At 37.8% G+C, this 16,540-nt stretch overlaps 1 protein-coding gene across 1 annotated transcript in view; it reads left to right on the top strand.

Moving 5' to 3' along the window:
* The first annotated feature begins 4,132 nt into the window (after nucleotides 1–4,132).
* LOC131164068 (probable sodium/metabolite cotransporter BASS5, chloroplastic) overlaps nucleotides 4,133–16,540 on the top strand; it is a 33,403-nt gene continuing 20,995 nt past the window's right edge. The window contains exons 1-3 of the mRNA XM_058121014.1: nucleotides 4,133–4,758; nucleotides 4,854–4,901; nucleotides 4,976–5,073. Of these exons, the coding sequence (XP_057976997.1) occupies nucleotides 4,638–4,758; nucleotides 4,854–4,901; nucleotides 4,976–5,073 (267 nt within the window). The 5' untranslated portion in view covers nucleotides 4,133–4,637. The remainder of the gene's footprint in view (nucleotides 4,759–4,853; nucleotides 4,902–4,975; nucleotides 5,074–16,540) is intronic.

Here is a 16,540-nt window from a genome sequence, read left to right as displayed (position 1 = left end):
CAGTTGGAGAGAACAATACAGATCTTGGAGGATATATTACGAACTTTTGTGTTAAACTTCGGTGGTGGTTGGATGCAATTTCTGCCACTAGTAGAGTTTGCCTATAACAATAGCTTCCAGGCTAGTATCGAGATGACACCGTTCAAGGTTCTGTATGGTTGGAGGTGTCGGTCTCCTCTGTATTGGGATAAGGTTGGTGAACGTTAGGTTTTTAGGGACCTGACGCTGTGCAGGGCAGACGTCTGAGAATGTGGGTTTGATATGGGATAGGATTAAATTGGCTTAGAATCAGTAGAAGAGTTATGCGGATGTTCACTGCTATAAGTTGGAATTCGAGGTGGGGGGTAAGATATTCCTGAGAATCACTCCAATGAAAGGGGTGATGAGATTCGAGAAGAAGAGCAAGCTAAGCCTGAGGTATGTCGGACCATTCGAGGTTCTTGAGCGAGTGGGTCCAGTAGCCTACAAGATTACACTACCCCCGACGCTCTCGAGGATCCACAATGTGTTCCACGTATCCATGTTGAGGAGGTACGTGTCAGATTCGTCGCATGTTATTAGTTACGAGACCTTGGAAATTGGGGATACTTTAGCGTATGAGGAGGTACCCGTTCAGGTTTTGGACCGTAAAGTTTGGAAGTTATATACCAAGGATATACCGTTAGTAAATGTATTGTGGCGGAATCACGAGGTTGAGGAAGCTTCTTGGGAATTGGAAACAGAGATACGCTAGAAGTATCCACAGTTGTTCTAAGTGGTAATTTGGATAGTAGAGATAGTTGAGTACACGTGAATGATGCTACTATTTTATTATATTGTGATAGGTGGTTAGTCTTTGGGAGTATGTGTTATTGTGAACTCCCGAGACGGTGTATGTATGTAACCATGATATTCCTCCGCCATAAGTGAGGGTATGTATGTATTGTGATGAGGTTGCATTGTAGGTGGCCACCGACTCTTCCTAGAGTTGGATATGTGTATTTGGTTGTATGAATGAGTTCGTAAATGAGAGATTACAAATTTCAAGGACGAAACTTTTGTAAGGAGGGGAGGTTGTAAGAACCTGACCCGTGAGATATGGAATAAATAAATAAGAAAAGGGTAAAATAGTAAATTGAGCAAGCTTCGTTGACGAAGCCAGAGTTTCGTCGATGAAGGCACTTCTATTGTTTGGTGATGAAATTTAGAGGTTCATCAATAAGGAAAAGCCAAGAAGTCTTGGGAAATCCAGAAATCTCAGGCTCGTTGATGAGACCACCACTACATCGATGAACTTCCTTCGCTGGCTCGTCGATGAAATCACCACCTCATTGACGAAGTTGGCCGAGTCAAAGGAGCTATAAATATCAATTCCTTTGCTTAGAAGCTAAGTTATCAAGGTTTTCTCTCCCTCTCCCTCTAGAACTTGAAGCCACACACTCTCTCTCTAGATTTCTTCGCTGTTCATTGTTAGAAACGACAAACCAACGTTACTGCGAGGATCAGGGAAGAAATCTCAACGTGTTTTGTGGAACAGATCTTCGTTTTGAGGTCTTCGGGTTTGACCCAAAAATTGAGGTAGGGTCGGTTTTCATTTCCGTTTCAGTAGAACCGTAGGGAGCAAGATTGTAAGTAATTATTGTATTGTGGTTTATGGGTTTTGGGAACTCGGTTCGCTGTTTAGGAGTCGTAGAGTTCGGGTTGGATTTTCGGGGAAAGGTAAGGGGATTCTGTTTATATCAGTTATTTTTGAAATCAGATTTAGTAGAACTGTGGTTCACGATCCTATGTATGTTTAGGTTACTTATTTGGGGAAATCTAACAAGTAAAAATTATGAGGTTTTCATGTTACAGTTTTGGGAAAAAAGGGGCGTCAGGTTGTATCTCCGGTTTTGTTGGAAAATTGTGGATATATTGTGTTATATATATATTGTGATTTGATGCGAGACAAGATGGTTGGGGCTTTTGAACTTTTTATATTTAAAACTATATTTGAAAATCATGATTTTGAGATTATCAATGAGGGTGGAATTGGAAGAATTGTTAATGAATATGAAATTGAGTGGGATGTGCTGGTGGTGAATAGATATAGGAAAGTGTGTTTGGTTGTTCCGTTTTGTTTCAAGGTTTTATGAAGAGTGTTCAGTCGATATATGAGGGTGGTTGTGAAATGAAATGAATTGTGTGTGGTGTGATTGTGTGAAAAATGTTGAAAATACCACCTGATATGGCAAGAGGTGTTGACTCTATATTCGAGGGCAGGATGACATCTGAAATATCGCTCTTACTGCTGATGTGATCCCCTTAGAGTGTGGATCCACCAGATGTACGGGACGATGCAAGGGAGCCTGGCTGAGTGGGCTAACGACATGTGCTGGGATGCCGTTGTATGTACTTGTTTGTATAATGCAAGCCAACATTTGGTGTCAAGGATTGGGAGGGCTGGGCCGCGGGGAATAGGTGGTGGGTGGGTGACAGTGGTGGGGTGTGGGGAGGGGGGTTGGTGTTGGTGGTGTTATTGTTTGTGACGGACGTCGTGGTTACTTGGAATTCATGTGGTGTTGCGGAAACTATTTTGTGAAAATAATGTAACTTAATTTTGTATATTTATATGTCATGATTTGATAAACTTATATTGGACAATACTGATTATAACCTTGTATCTGCCTTATGAGAGGTTGTGGTTGTCTCACCTATCGTACGACTGTTTTTTTCAGGTCCTTCGATTAACCGGGAATAGAAAGAAATAAAATAAATAAAATAAATAGCCGTCCTTTATGTTGGGAGCGTGGTGGTCGGTTTTTTACTACGTAGGGGTAAAGTGTAAAGTCGGGACGTTTTTTTGATAGATGTTAAAAGGGGTTGTAGTGTTGAGGTTTATTTGTTGGCACCCTTGGGTTAGGGGGTTATGTTTGTAGATGAAGCTTAGATCTATCTGTATAGACTTTGTGGTATAGTATATGTATGTATGGAAGGAACCTTTTCTGTGAGTATATGCGTTATTGTGAATGTGTATAGGGTGTATGGGAAACCCACGAGGTCGGACCCTCATTCATTATAGTATCATTTGTGTTTTGTATGATACAAGGACATGTTAGGTTACTACATCACACCCTGGGTCCCAGTGCCGGTTTCGGGGCGTGACAATACAACTACGACTTCCATCTTTAGATAAATCATTTTTCAAAGAAGATTTTCTTTCCCTCTTTTATCTCCTTTATATGATACTCTCGAACATGTAAGACTCATAACACTACTCGACTAGGTCAACAATACAAATTAACCACCTATGTATAAACATGCTCGAAGATCATAACTATTCCCTCAAGGAGATTTTAATCCCTATCTTTTAGGAAAAGACGAGAAGATGAACCATGCTTAACGTTTTGTTTGCTTTTTGAAACCAAATCAACATCCACAATTTAGATGAACTTTAGGGCATAATTAGTAAAGTTTGGAGTCTTCGAACCATAATTAAGAGACACACAGACCCTAGAAGACACTACCCTTATGTTTGTCCCATAAAATTTCATGTCTTGAATTTAAAATTCTATGAATTTATATCAAACTTAGTATAAATTGTGTTAAATTTCAAATTTAAACTCTAAAATTTGTGTTACCCAGTTGACTTTCATGCTATATATGCTATTGTCTATACCATACTTTTAAGAAATCATCAAACCATAGCTCAAGTTAGCTCCTATCGACTCCTATCTTCTAGTGATTTTTATTTTTTATTTTTAAATTTTTATTATTTTATTATATTTCTTGAGTTAGGATTGAAACTTGTAAGTATAGGGTGCAATCATGCTTTTCGTTAACCTCCGTATCTTGCCATTTTTTTTTGCTTGAATTGGCTTTCAAGTATTTAACTTTTGCTTTTCTTAATTTGTCCCTTTGGTATAGGTTAAATGTCCACTTCAAACATTATCTACCTTATAACCATTGCTTTTAAATTTTTTTTATCAAAATATTTGTCAGAGTGGGATTGTTTTTAAAATATTTCAAAAAATAATTAGTTGTCTAGTGTCAAATTAGGCTTAGTTTCCCTGCCCCACCTACTAATGAAAAGTTTTATTTTATTTTTTTAAAAAAACTGATGAAAGAAGCTAATTCACTAACAAAACTATTTGGATTGGCACAACCTTAAACTATATAATTTCAATTTATGAAATATGAAATTTGAAATTTTAATTTATGTTTTTTTTTAAAATTAGTTGACGAAGACATTTAAAAAAAAATATATTGAAAAGACAAGTGAAAAAATTCTTTTCAAGTCACGTCTTGCTTGTTCTTGTCGGTTCTGTTCTGCCTTCTCCCGTTCACGAGTCCAAGTATGTGCCTGCAATATCTTGCTCAGTGCAAGGGGGGGCGAAGATTGATCTTGCCATTCGGCACGTCTCTCATGCAGGCTGGCGCTGGCGATCGCCCGTCCGTTTTCCTCGTTTTTTTGGTCTGCCGTTGGCCGTTGGTTGTTTTTCGAGTTGGATTCTGTTGTAGGCCGATCCCTCCCTCTGTTAATTATAAACAGAGCATCGATTTCACAAATTAATCCTAAAAGCATTTCAGCTCCCGACTTCTCCTAGTTGGCTTCGGGCAACAGTTTCTCCATAAAACAATACATTTAACTTTATTTTATTGTTTTTGGGTTTCTCGAGATGGTTCTCCATACCCAACAGTTGCATATTAATCGACAGCTTTTCCTTCCTCAAAATATTTTCCCTAGAAAAAATGTTCAGCTTCCAGGTTTGCCGCCGAAATGCTCATATTCGACCTCAGGTCTGTCTTCCGCTCTAATACTCTCATTTTTTCCTGTCTTTAGATTATAGGTTTGTGGTAGATGCTAAAATTTCCACTTCACCTTTTGCATGCAGCGCCAGGCTCTCTAGGGTTACCAGTCCGCTTCAACTCCTGTTTTACATGTAAGTGTTTCCGTGTTTTTTAGCCGTAATTTCATATTAATCTTCCCTTGTCATTTTTTTTTTTTAAATTTTAGTTGGAAGCAGATTTGTAGCCAGCAGATGTGTATCGGAGGAATTTTCGGATTCGTTCGAGCCGAGTCATTCTCAGGATGATGTATCTGGGCCGCCTCAGGTATGTCTTTATTTGTGCATACTAGCCGTTTATTGTTCCTATTGGAAATTGTTTTTATTTATTTAAAATTTTTAATTTATATATTTCTCTTCATTGTTATTTTGTGGACTTGATGCAATGGGTTAGATGAGATGAGACTTGTAGCTCCTGTATCAATGATTTTGATGGCTGTTGCTCGAACTTCTCAAGTTTCATAATAACATCATGTACTAAAAACAATAATATGCGGCCGGAGAGCTAATGTATTCATTGTAATGCATTTCCCAATATAAGTTGCCTCGTTTTGCCTTAACTTTTTTAGTGGGACTAGTTGCTTTTCCCACTTATAATAGGTATGGGTGTCAAACCGTCTGGGATCCCTCCCAAGGGTGGCATTGTTACCATATAACCTATAGTAAAATCTTACTACCTAAGAAGGGTAGTCATGGGGATCCTTTTGTTAAGTGGTATTGCCACCTTTTTTTAATAATCAAGGGGTGTTAACAGCAAATTGACTGGCTACCCCTGGATATATAGCGTTGTAATTCCCTTCCATGGGTCTCTGTGTAAATACTGTTATGAACGTGATGGAAATTGAACTCAGAACATCTAGGTTGATAGCTTATCTCAAAGCTTATTTGGCTACCCATAGAGGGGGTTGTTATCTATGCCAAAAATAAAGATTGGGTTTATGAACTTCAATAATTAAGTTTGTTTTTCACTGTCCTGATTTTTTTCTTTTGAAGCAGTAGCGTCTTACAATATGTGGAGAAATAAATACAGCGACTCACTGCGGACACTAATCCACAAAGGACTAAACCCCGAATGGTAATGGGGAAACTAAGCTTACAGTTTTCTTTTGGGTTGTGAGATAGGAGATTGTTAAAACAACTGAAAATGTAAAGTTATGGGAATCATACACATCCATATTTGCAATTTTTAATTTTAGTCATCTTTGCTACCATGAAATGGTTGTAACTGTCATATGATGGATGTATAGAGGAATTGTAATTGGGCAATGCTAAGTTGAGTCTGACTAGATTTGAGCAACCCTAACCCTAGGTAAATATTTCATATCTGGTCGGATTAAATAGGTATTGTTACATACATCGTGTGTGCACATACATGCACAAGACAATCAACACACTGCAACACAACTTAAGTAACTCAAGTGTGTCCTAATTGTATTTATGTGGGTTTGACTACACAAGTCCTTTTATTTTATTCAATTTAGGGCTATTTCTTGATTAATCTTCTCCACAAATGACATGTCTCAGTTCCTGGATCTATATTCTTTTGGGCATTTGCCTATTTGGCACCTCATGTCGAATCTGTGAATGTTTACAAGTTGTTTATTTTGCTCTTGATTATGAAAATGTCCCACATTGGACTTGCATGCACCATAATTATTAATTGTTGAACTATCTTATGTTGGCACCATTTTGGAAGGTCAGAGTTGCAGTGCACACATCTATGATTGGTTGTGGAGACACGTAACTGGGGTTTTCCTACCAATCCCCATCCTAGGATCTCCTAAAGAGTCTTGGCTTGAAATGCATGAACCAAAGGCTTGTTAAAGGAGTTTTAACCCCCTTAGCCTTTTCCTAGAGCCCAAGCACAAACCACCTGTTGTTAGTGACGCACGTCCCTTTTCATCTCTTAAACTAACCATTTGTTGCTATCATATTGGAACATCATCCTATCTCCTCTTTGATCAAATCTTGACGTGACTTTCTATTATTGAAGGATGACAAATGACACACGTTTGCCTCCTTTCTGTTATTCCCACTCATGCTGCAGCTGGGATCTTTTGGTACTTGAGCAATTGAACTCTCTGCCCCCCTCTTTGTAATCCTCCCCAATCATCAGAGTTTCTTCTTGGGATTGCCCGTTTCTCCTCTAGGAACTCTTTGAAACATCTGCTACTTGGGGAATGAAGTCCATTTCTCCACTTTCAAGCATTTCCTCTACATTTTGGTTACTCTTTAGGGAGAGTGGAACTGTACAAGGTAGTGACTAATAGAAGGCCATGTAATCAATGAGAAACGTCCATCACTCAACCTTCCCAAGACTGAGAATGGGACAAAGTTCTTTATGTTGGACCATTGTCCAATACAAAATAATTGTAGTTCACATCTAAATAAAACTAGTATATATGAGGCCTTTTTATAGGCTTGTAACACTTGGAGGATAAGAAACATTTTTAAAACCTAAACAAACCAAACTACTAATTTTCTAAGTAAAAAATGTCCTAGAATCTTAAAGATATGATTCCAATAAAGTGCTCTAAATGAAGAAAATAATATAGTAACTTAAATAAATTAAACTACTAATTTCCTAAATAAAATTATCCTAGAATTTTTAGGATAAGATCTCAATAAAAATATCTTCAAAAAATAAAAATAAAAAGTAGAATAGCTGTTCCTTGCATGATGCATCATTCTCCCCCAGTTGTGGAAGGATAAGAACAAAGACAGATAGCATACTTGATGGAGACAAATGCAATTTGTTGCCTTCATGATCAAGTAAGATGGTGTGATGGAAGAGCCATTGGAGGTGCAATTGAAAAATTTACCTAGAATGATGAATTCAACAGGTTGGGGTTGGGGGCCTTGGGGCTCCAATTTTTGATGCATCCATTCTTTCTCCCAATGGTTCTTTAGTCTCAATAGTGGTTTCCTCAACTTCCTCCTTTCTATTGGGCTCAAAGGAGGGCCTCTCTTCACATTCACAATAATTAGGATCAATGACACTGAGTCAAGCTTGCTCATCTTGCGATCAAAACTTTCCATAGCTATGACGAGGCTGAGTTAATCACCATGATTTCCACCTATGTTTTTATTTATTTTTATATATTTTTAAAATATACCTTCTGGTTTGTCTCATCTAGTTCAACTTGATCCAAGTTTAGCAACCTGATTCTTCTAAATCCTCTTCTTTGATCAAAGCTGAGCAATATTTATATGGGTTCTTTATTTTGTCACAATCAACTGACTTGATGGCAGCTTGAGGATGATTTGTTGGTGACAGCATTGCTCAACAGTGTTGGTGAGGCCCTAGTGAGGATTCGTCAATGGTGATTTTAGTCTGTATTTGGAACATCATCTGTGTATCAACGTCAAATGCGAGCTTTGTTTCTTGACTAACAATTAGGGACTTGCACTATTGGTGGCTTCTGACGGTAAATGGTTCTGGTTTTTATGCTGACTTTGACTAGTCTGAAAATCACTGGGTGTTGGCCTCTTATTCTGATCAGTTCTGATGTGGTTGGCAGTACTTAATTGTAGCTTCATTGTATTTGGTGCTGTATGAGACCCTTTCCTGCTTTTTCTGCTTGCGGTAGCAATGAATTTTATTGTGAAGTTAGAAATGAAGAAGAGAAGAAGAGAATAAGAGGAGAAATGAAAGAGGAGAAAAAGAGAAAACAAGGCAAAATTGGCAGCATTTTCCTGGAGCCTACATACAGCTCCAGGTCTGCCTTCTTATTTATGAACAATAGTAAATGCTTAGGGACAAAATAGCCTCACTAAAACAACCTAATCACTAAGTTAACATATTCTCTTCTAACACTCCCCTTCAAGCTAGAGGTGCATAAATATCACCTAGCCCCAGCTTGTTACAATCATTAGACAAGGTGGGTCCATAAAAGGCTTCATAAAAACCCCGCCCCATTGATTTGTAGATTTCATGTAGTCCTCACGAGCTTCTACAACAAAGCATCCCTCACAAAATGATTGTCAACTTCAACTTTCTTTTTCCTCTTATGAAACACTACATTGCTAGTAGTTTTAATCCCAAAAGTTCAGAATCCTCAGAGTTTTGACAAGTTTAGGCCTATTAGTCTTTGTAGTGTTATCTACAAAATTTTTTCAAAAATTATTGTTGCAAGGATGACAGGTTTATTGTCTGCTTTGATTTCTCCAGAACAGGGAGCTTTCATTCCTGGTAGAAGTATATTTGAAAATATTTCTTTGGCACAAGAAATTGTTCATTCTCTGCATAAGAAGTCTAATGGTGGAAATGTAATGATCAAAGTGGACATGGCTAAGGAGATCCCTTATCTCCTTATCTATTTATTATTTTACAGGAAGTTCCCTCTCGGCTTCTAAAGAAAAATTTTATGGAGAATAAGATAGGGGCTTACTATCATCCTCGTGGGGCGCCTTTGGTGTCTCACCTTCTCTATGCGGATGACATTCTTATTTTTGCCAATGGCAAGAGAAGTTCCATTCGAATGCTTATTAAGATTTTGAAGAAGTATGAGGATTGGTCTGGTCAATTGATTAATAAAGAAAAGTCAAGTATTTTTTTGTCAAAGAGATTTGCTTTTGCTCAGAAGAGATCTCTGTTTCAAACGACTGGCTTTGCGGAAGGAGGTTTTCGTGCTACATAGTTGGGTGTTCCTTTGGTATCGGGTCGTCTTACGGCCTGTATTTTAGAGCCCCTAGTTGATAAATTGAGGAAAAAGATAGCGGGTTGGAAATTTAAGCTTTTATCTTAGGGGGGCTGCCTAATTTTCATTAAGCATGTATTATCATCAATGGCGGTTCATCAATTGACGGTATTGGACATTCTTACTATTGTCTTCAAAAAGATAAATTCTATGTTATCGAAATTTTTTTGGAGTGGAGTAAATGACAAAAGGAAAAGGAATTGGTGTTCCTGGTCTAATATATGTAAGCCTGTTTGTGAGGATGGTTTGGGTGTTAGGGATTTGGAGGAGGTAAAAAAATCATTGCATATGAAGTTTGTGTGGAGATTGTTAACTATGGATAATTTGTGGACTCAATTCTTTAAAGCCAAGTATTTGTATAAGAAACACCACTTGAGAGAAATGAAACTAGAGAAAGGAACTAGATTTTGGAGATCGATTGTTCGTGTGATTCCTGAAGTTTTAGAGCATGTCCATGTTCGATTTAAAGAAGGGTTGGCTTCTTTCTGGTTTGATCGTTGGTTAGCCTCCAACTCCCTTTGTGCTAAGGTTCAGGAAATCGGTAACCATAAGCTTCGAACTCGAGATTGTTGGGATAGAGATGGGTGGAATGTTGATTTATTAGTGGATCTATTAGGTGAAGATCAGACTGAGGAAGTAATGAACTCTGCTATTTCTTGCAAGGAGGGTCCAGACACATTAATTTGGGAACCTTCAACAGATGGGAAATTCACCACGACAAGTGCTTGGGAAATTATAAGGGAGCATAAAGAGGAATTCTCAGTTGCAAAATGGATCTGGCATCTTATGTTGCCAAAAAGGGTGTCAATTTGTATGTGGAAGTCTTGGTTTGCTTGTCTTCTGGTTGATACTCGTATTAAAGAAGTAGGTGTCCAGATGACCTCTCGATGTGATTGTTGTTCAAATGCCAAGATTGAATCTCTAGACCATGTATTTTGCACCGGATCTTTTGCTCATGAGGTATAAAGCAGCAGTGGCGTTGGGTGTTAGTTGTATAGCAACGAGTACTTGGAAATGCAGAGTTAACGTCTGGTTTAGTTGTGCAAAACGGGCCTCACAGTTAGGCATTTTGGTAGGTCTTATACCTAGTCTCATCATCTGGAGACTCTGGACTCGTCGATGTAGAGCCAGGATGGAATCAATTCATGATTCGGTAAGAACTGTGTGGTTGGATATTAAATATTGGTTGAGATCCATTTCAGTCAAGTTAAATAAATGTGCACCTGCTTCTTGCACGAATATTGCAGTCCTTCGTGCTTTGGATATTCAACTAAAAAATGTGGGGGTTTGTCTTCCTCGTGTAGTCAGATGCTGTAAACCTGGGATAGGTTGGGTTAAACTGAATGTGGATGGGAGCTGTAGAGGTAACCCAGGGAATTGTGGTGGTGGAGGCGTGATAAGAGATGAAAAATGTTTATTTAAAGTAGCTTTTTTCTCATGATTGGGTTATGGAACAAATAACATGGCTGAATTGAAGGCGATTATTTTAGGGATTAATTTGTGCAAAGATCTCGGATTTGATCAAGTGGAGATTGCATGTGACTTTGCTTTGTTGGTTCAGTGGATAAATTATGGGAAGTGCTCGGTTTGGAACTTATGGGATTTGTGGGAAGAACTTATGCTAGCATTAAGAGGCATACAGTTCAAAGTGGAACATGTTTACAGGGAGGCGAATAAAAGTGCAGATTTCTTTGCCAAATAGGGTGAATCTGGTATTTCTCGATCATATAGTTGTCAAGATGATCTTCCTCAGCAAGTTAGGGGAATGATTCGATTGGACTTGTTGGGTTTTCCTTCTTTGCGCTTATGATGTTTTGTGTTATTACACTTTTAGTGGTTTAGTTTCTTAGTTTTTTTGGTTGCTGGTGTTTTGGTTTTTTGGTTTGGTTTATGTTGGTTAAGTTAGTTTTAGGGTTTTGGAATTTTCTTTTGTTGTCCCAAAGTCTCAAAATTGTAACCACGGTTATCCTCCGCCATAAGTGAGGGGTTTTCTAATATAGTTAGGAGGTGCCACCCTCTTTTACCCAAAAAAAAAAAAAAAAAAAAAAATGAAAGAAAGAAAGAAAGAAAGAAAGAAAGATGGCAGCTTGATTGTCACAAAACATATCTATTGGCTTCAATACCAAGAATCTCATCTTTAACATAAGAGACTTCAACACATAAGCTCGCTCACTTATAGTATGAGCCATGGCTCAATATTTTGCTTTAGCACTAGATCTTACTAAAGTAGTTTGTTTCTTGCTCCCACAAATGTATAGTATCTAGTACTAGACCTTCAATCACAAACAATGCCAGCCCAATTTGTAAGAAGCTATTCCATGATCTCACAATTTTTATTACATTTATGTATTAAACCTCTTTAGGGAGAGCCTTTGAGACTGCAAAATCCTACAAACAACATCTCGATGTAGTTGTTCAGTATTTTCCATAAACTGACTCACCATTCCCATTGCAAAAGATATCTCTGGTCTAGTGACAGTCAAGCAGATCAACTTGCCAACCACTGCCTATATCGACAATTGTCTTCGAAGTGTGGTCTAACATCCCTAAACAACTTCATGTTGGGATCTGTTGGAGTATTAACTAGTATAGCTCCCAACGAACCAATCTCATGTAGCAAGCCCAAGGTGCTCTTGCTTAACATGTACGATCCTGCTATGGGAATTATGATGGTGTCATCAACATAAACTATTAGAAGTGCCACACTTGTCCCCTTTTTTTAGGACAAAAACTTAATGATTAGAGTAGCATTGGATAAAGCTAAACGTAGAGGCCACCATATTGAATTTGTCAAACCATGCTCGAGGAGACGGCTAAAGACCATAAATGGCCTTATGCAATCTGCACACTTTACCATCCACCCCCTAAACAACATACCTAGGAAGTTGCTCCATGCATATAGGTCACAAAATAATCACTACTATTGGCAACCACTTAAGCCATTCGGTAGAGCCATTTGGAAGATGTTTGATGGTGTAGCCCCAATGACACCTAGCCTACTCCTTACTAGAACGAAGATCCACCAAGTCTCATGTCCTTCAAGTGGTCAAGGCATCCATTTCTACATCCATTGCATGCTTTTGCCCAAGGTTAGTAAATGCTTAAACATGCGAGGAAGGGACAAAAATAAAGGAAATAGATAGGGCAAAAGAAAGCATAGGACTAGGAAGGTGAAGAATTGAATTATAATGAGCAGTAGGAGGAGCAACGAATGATCGCGGAGCACATTTTTAATTCACACTAGGATGAATCCCCATAACCAAAGTCAAAACGGTGATGGGGAAGCCGCTGCATGATGGTGATGCCTGTACTTGCTTTCCATTGTTCATAAACCTACATTTGTTTCTCTGAGTTTATTTGGAAGAGGACCAAAAGATACCTTAAGAGGGATAAGGGTAGGAATATGAGGATCAAGGGGGACCATAAATCATTGATGGACTTAAATAAATTCATCCAAGGAGGATCCAACACTAGAGAAATAAGGTGCCCCATAAAAATAGTGACATTGGCAGTAACATATTTTTTGTGATTGTGGGGAACATAACATCTATATCCTCTTTGTGTTCTTGAGTATTAGGCAAAGACACATTTAATAACATGAGGAGAGAACTTGACCGAACTAGCATGTTGAACATGAACAAAACATGTGCACCTAAAGACACGAGGCACAATAAAGAACATGAATGCTTTTGGGTCAACTATTGAGAATTAAATGTCTCCTATGACAATAAGGGTATAAGAAAACACGCTGTAAAAAAAGCATCAATTCAAAAGGTTTTAGGAACAATGGAACATGTATATGAAGGAGTAAAGACTATGCTATGTCAAGTGAATATCTATTTTCTTGTTCAACTACTCCAGTGTAGGTATACATAAAAGTTTGATGAGTAATCTCTTTGGTCAAGAAAAAAAAAGATTGAAGCTCATTTTGAACAAATTCAAGTGCATTATCAGATTGAAAAATTTGAATACCAATGCCAAATTGAATTTCTATTTCCTTGGTAGATTTAAGTAAATACATTCAAAAATTTAGACTTGTCTTTTAATTGTGTTTTTCATTGTAATTGTGTTTTCTTTTTAATGGACTTATTTTATTATATAAAAACAAATATATTGAGGTTATATGCGAAGAAATCATCCATGAAGGACACCAAATATTGATGATTGGTCAATGTCTTAACTCTACATAGACCCCAACTTTCCGAATGAATAAGAGAAAACAATGATTTACTATGAGACTTGACTCTAGATGGAAAAGATGTCCAAACTGACACACAAAACACTTAAAATCGAGAAACAAACTTGAAAGTCGGAAAAATGTTTTTTGTTTTTTGAAGGGATAGATGATGAAATGAGCATGCCACTAACTAAGAGAAACACCATGAGTAGAGTTGATGAAGTCATATGACAAAAACTAGATGCACCACAACCACCATTGAAATAGTACATGCCATCCTTCTCAAGCCCACCACCAATCCTCTTCTTCATGAGATCCTAAATAACACAATGAGAAGGAAAGTAGGTCATAGAACAATTATGAGACTTAGTAAATTGACTAACTTATAGCAGTTCCAAAGGGTCGATTTACTAACTCATAGTAGTTCCAAGGGAAATTTATGCGTATATAACACAGGGAAAGAGGAATAGAAGGAAGTGAAAGAACATTGCCATGCCCAAAAACAATTGTAACTGAACCATTAGCAACTGATTGTGGAATGTAGTGGGGTTCAAGGACCAGATAAAATTAGAACTATTTGTCATATGGGAGAAGGCCCCAGAATCTATAACCCAAGTTGAGGAGTATGAAGAGGCAAGAAGCTTGATTGTCTATGTAGAAGACTGAGTTTGAAGTTGTTGAACAATGCAAACAAAATTGTTGTACTTGTCTTGGGACACGGTACTACGGTAGATGTTGTATTCAGCCCCCTATTGGAGTGGCTAAGTGCATTTCAAGTGTCAATGATGAATCACCCTTGGCAAGAGACTTATTGCCCCAAGTCAGTTTCCTAAAGAGATCCTAACGGCAATCAACGGTACGATTGTCCATGCCACAATGTGTGCAAATGCGAGACTTGCTGCGGTTGACGCCTCATCCTAATTCACTACTTGCTGCTGTGACCGGAACCGAAACCGATACCTTGTCCTCCAAAACTTCCCCTACCATGTTAGAGGTAGTAACTATGGCTGAATTATTACGGGAAGAAGCTTGAGAAGAAGTCAGGAAGCACATACTAGCACAAATCAGCATTTCAGGACTTCAAAGATCCCCCAAACTTGTAGCACTTCATAACTTCAAAGATCCAAAACTTATAGTGTTTCAAGAGGCAGCTATGACTACAGTACTGAGGTTAAAATATCCTAGGAGGAATTACTTGACCACAAGGAACACGGCAGAACAAACAAAGTACTGCAGGCACTTAATAAACAACCTGGCAGTAGCTACAGACATTATGGCTGGGCTGTGACTGGAAACGAGTGCAGGCAAGAAGAGGAAATAAGTCATCGAACACCAATCAAAACCAACTAGAAATTGATGCAAGATTGCTAGCAATCAATCACAAAGACACAACACTGAAACAGCATCATTGGCAAACCACAGGGTACAACTAATACCAGCCTGTGAAACAGGGTAACAGCAACAACAATATGCAATTGTTATGGAAACACACAACTTCCTTCCAAGGATGCTGCATGGCTTAACCAAGAGGAATAGTGTCCCCGGATGACTCTAAACAAACAAAAGAATCAGATTTGACAAATGATAAGGGGAGGATAAGAAAAAAATAATAAATATAAAAAAGAGAAAAAAGAGGAGATCAAAATCTATTCAGATAAATCAGATTTAGAGGAGATCAATGCTTTATTACCATGTTGTAAAGTTAGAGATGGAGGAGAGAAAAAGAGAGAGAAGTGAACGTGTGAAGGAGAGAAAAAGAGGAAAAAATTGGGTGGCAGTTTCCTGGTGCCTATGTACGGCCCCAGGTCTGCCTTCTTATATATTTAATAATAAAGACTTAAAGGACAAAAATACCCCCACTTACACAGCCTAATTGCTAAAGCAACATATTCTATTCTAACAAATTAAAAAAAAAAAAAAATTATGCAGATTTGAGTGACTGAATGATGGTTGGAAGTGGTAGAGCAACAGAGGTGGTGGTGCGGTAGTGCAGCAGTGAGGCAATAATGGTGGCAGAGGTGGCAACAGCAAAAAATCACAAACTGTGCAAGTTTGAGTTAAAACTTGTAGCAAGCCTGTCAAACGCTGACAACCGTGGTGATTTGAGTACATGGCCCCTATCAAATCACATTGACAATCAAATCAAAGTTTGGTCTGATGCCACTTGATGCAAGAGCAATGCCCCACACAACATAATAATTCAACTTTGAAATCCAAATAAAAATTGTACATAGGAGGCTTGCTATGTGTGGGGAATTAGAAAACTAATTTTAGAGAGTTAGATAAAACTAAAATATTAATTTACTAAATAAAAATATCCTAGAATCATAAAGATATGATCCTAATATAAATACCCTAAAAATAAAACAAAAATAATAATAATAAAAATTAGAAATGTAGAATAGCTCTTGCTTGCATGCTAATGATTACCTGCTGAGCGCCATGAATACTTTGACTATTTACATTGCCCATATGATGATAGATGTCCCCATGGTCTTAAATTTCCACGGAATTGTCAAAATTTTGTTGAAATTTTCACATTTGACAATCTTTGAAAGATCAAAATGGACAATTTCTGTTTTACAATATTTCTATTGAAATTCCTGCAAACCACTCAAAAATTTATTAAAGTCTCAAAATTCTAGCAAAATTTGGTGAAATTTTATCTGTAAAGTGAAATTTTAATAACAAAGTCTTTCTTTTCCAATCTCATAAAATCCACAAATCCTAGCCATTTCCCTTACATAAAGCCCTTAGTCCATATATTTCTATGATGTGCAATGAGTCTAATGAGGCTATGAGTCATTTGTTCATTCCTTGCAAGGTAGCAAGATGCATGTGGAATAGTATGTTTTCAT

Source organism: Malania oleifera, chromosome 9 (assembly GCF_029873635.1).
Source record: "Malania oleifera isolate guangnan ecotype guangnan chromosome 9, ASM2987363v1, whole genome shotgun sequence".
NCBI lineage: Eukaryota > Viridiplantae > Streptophyta > Magnoliopsida > Santalales > Ximeniaceae > Malania > Malania oleifera.
Note: the sequence above shows the minus strand (reverse complement) of the source record. Positions and strands in the feature narration are given on the sequence as shown.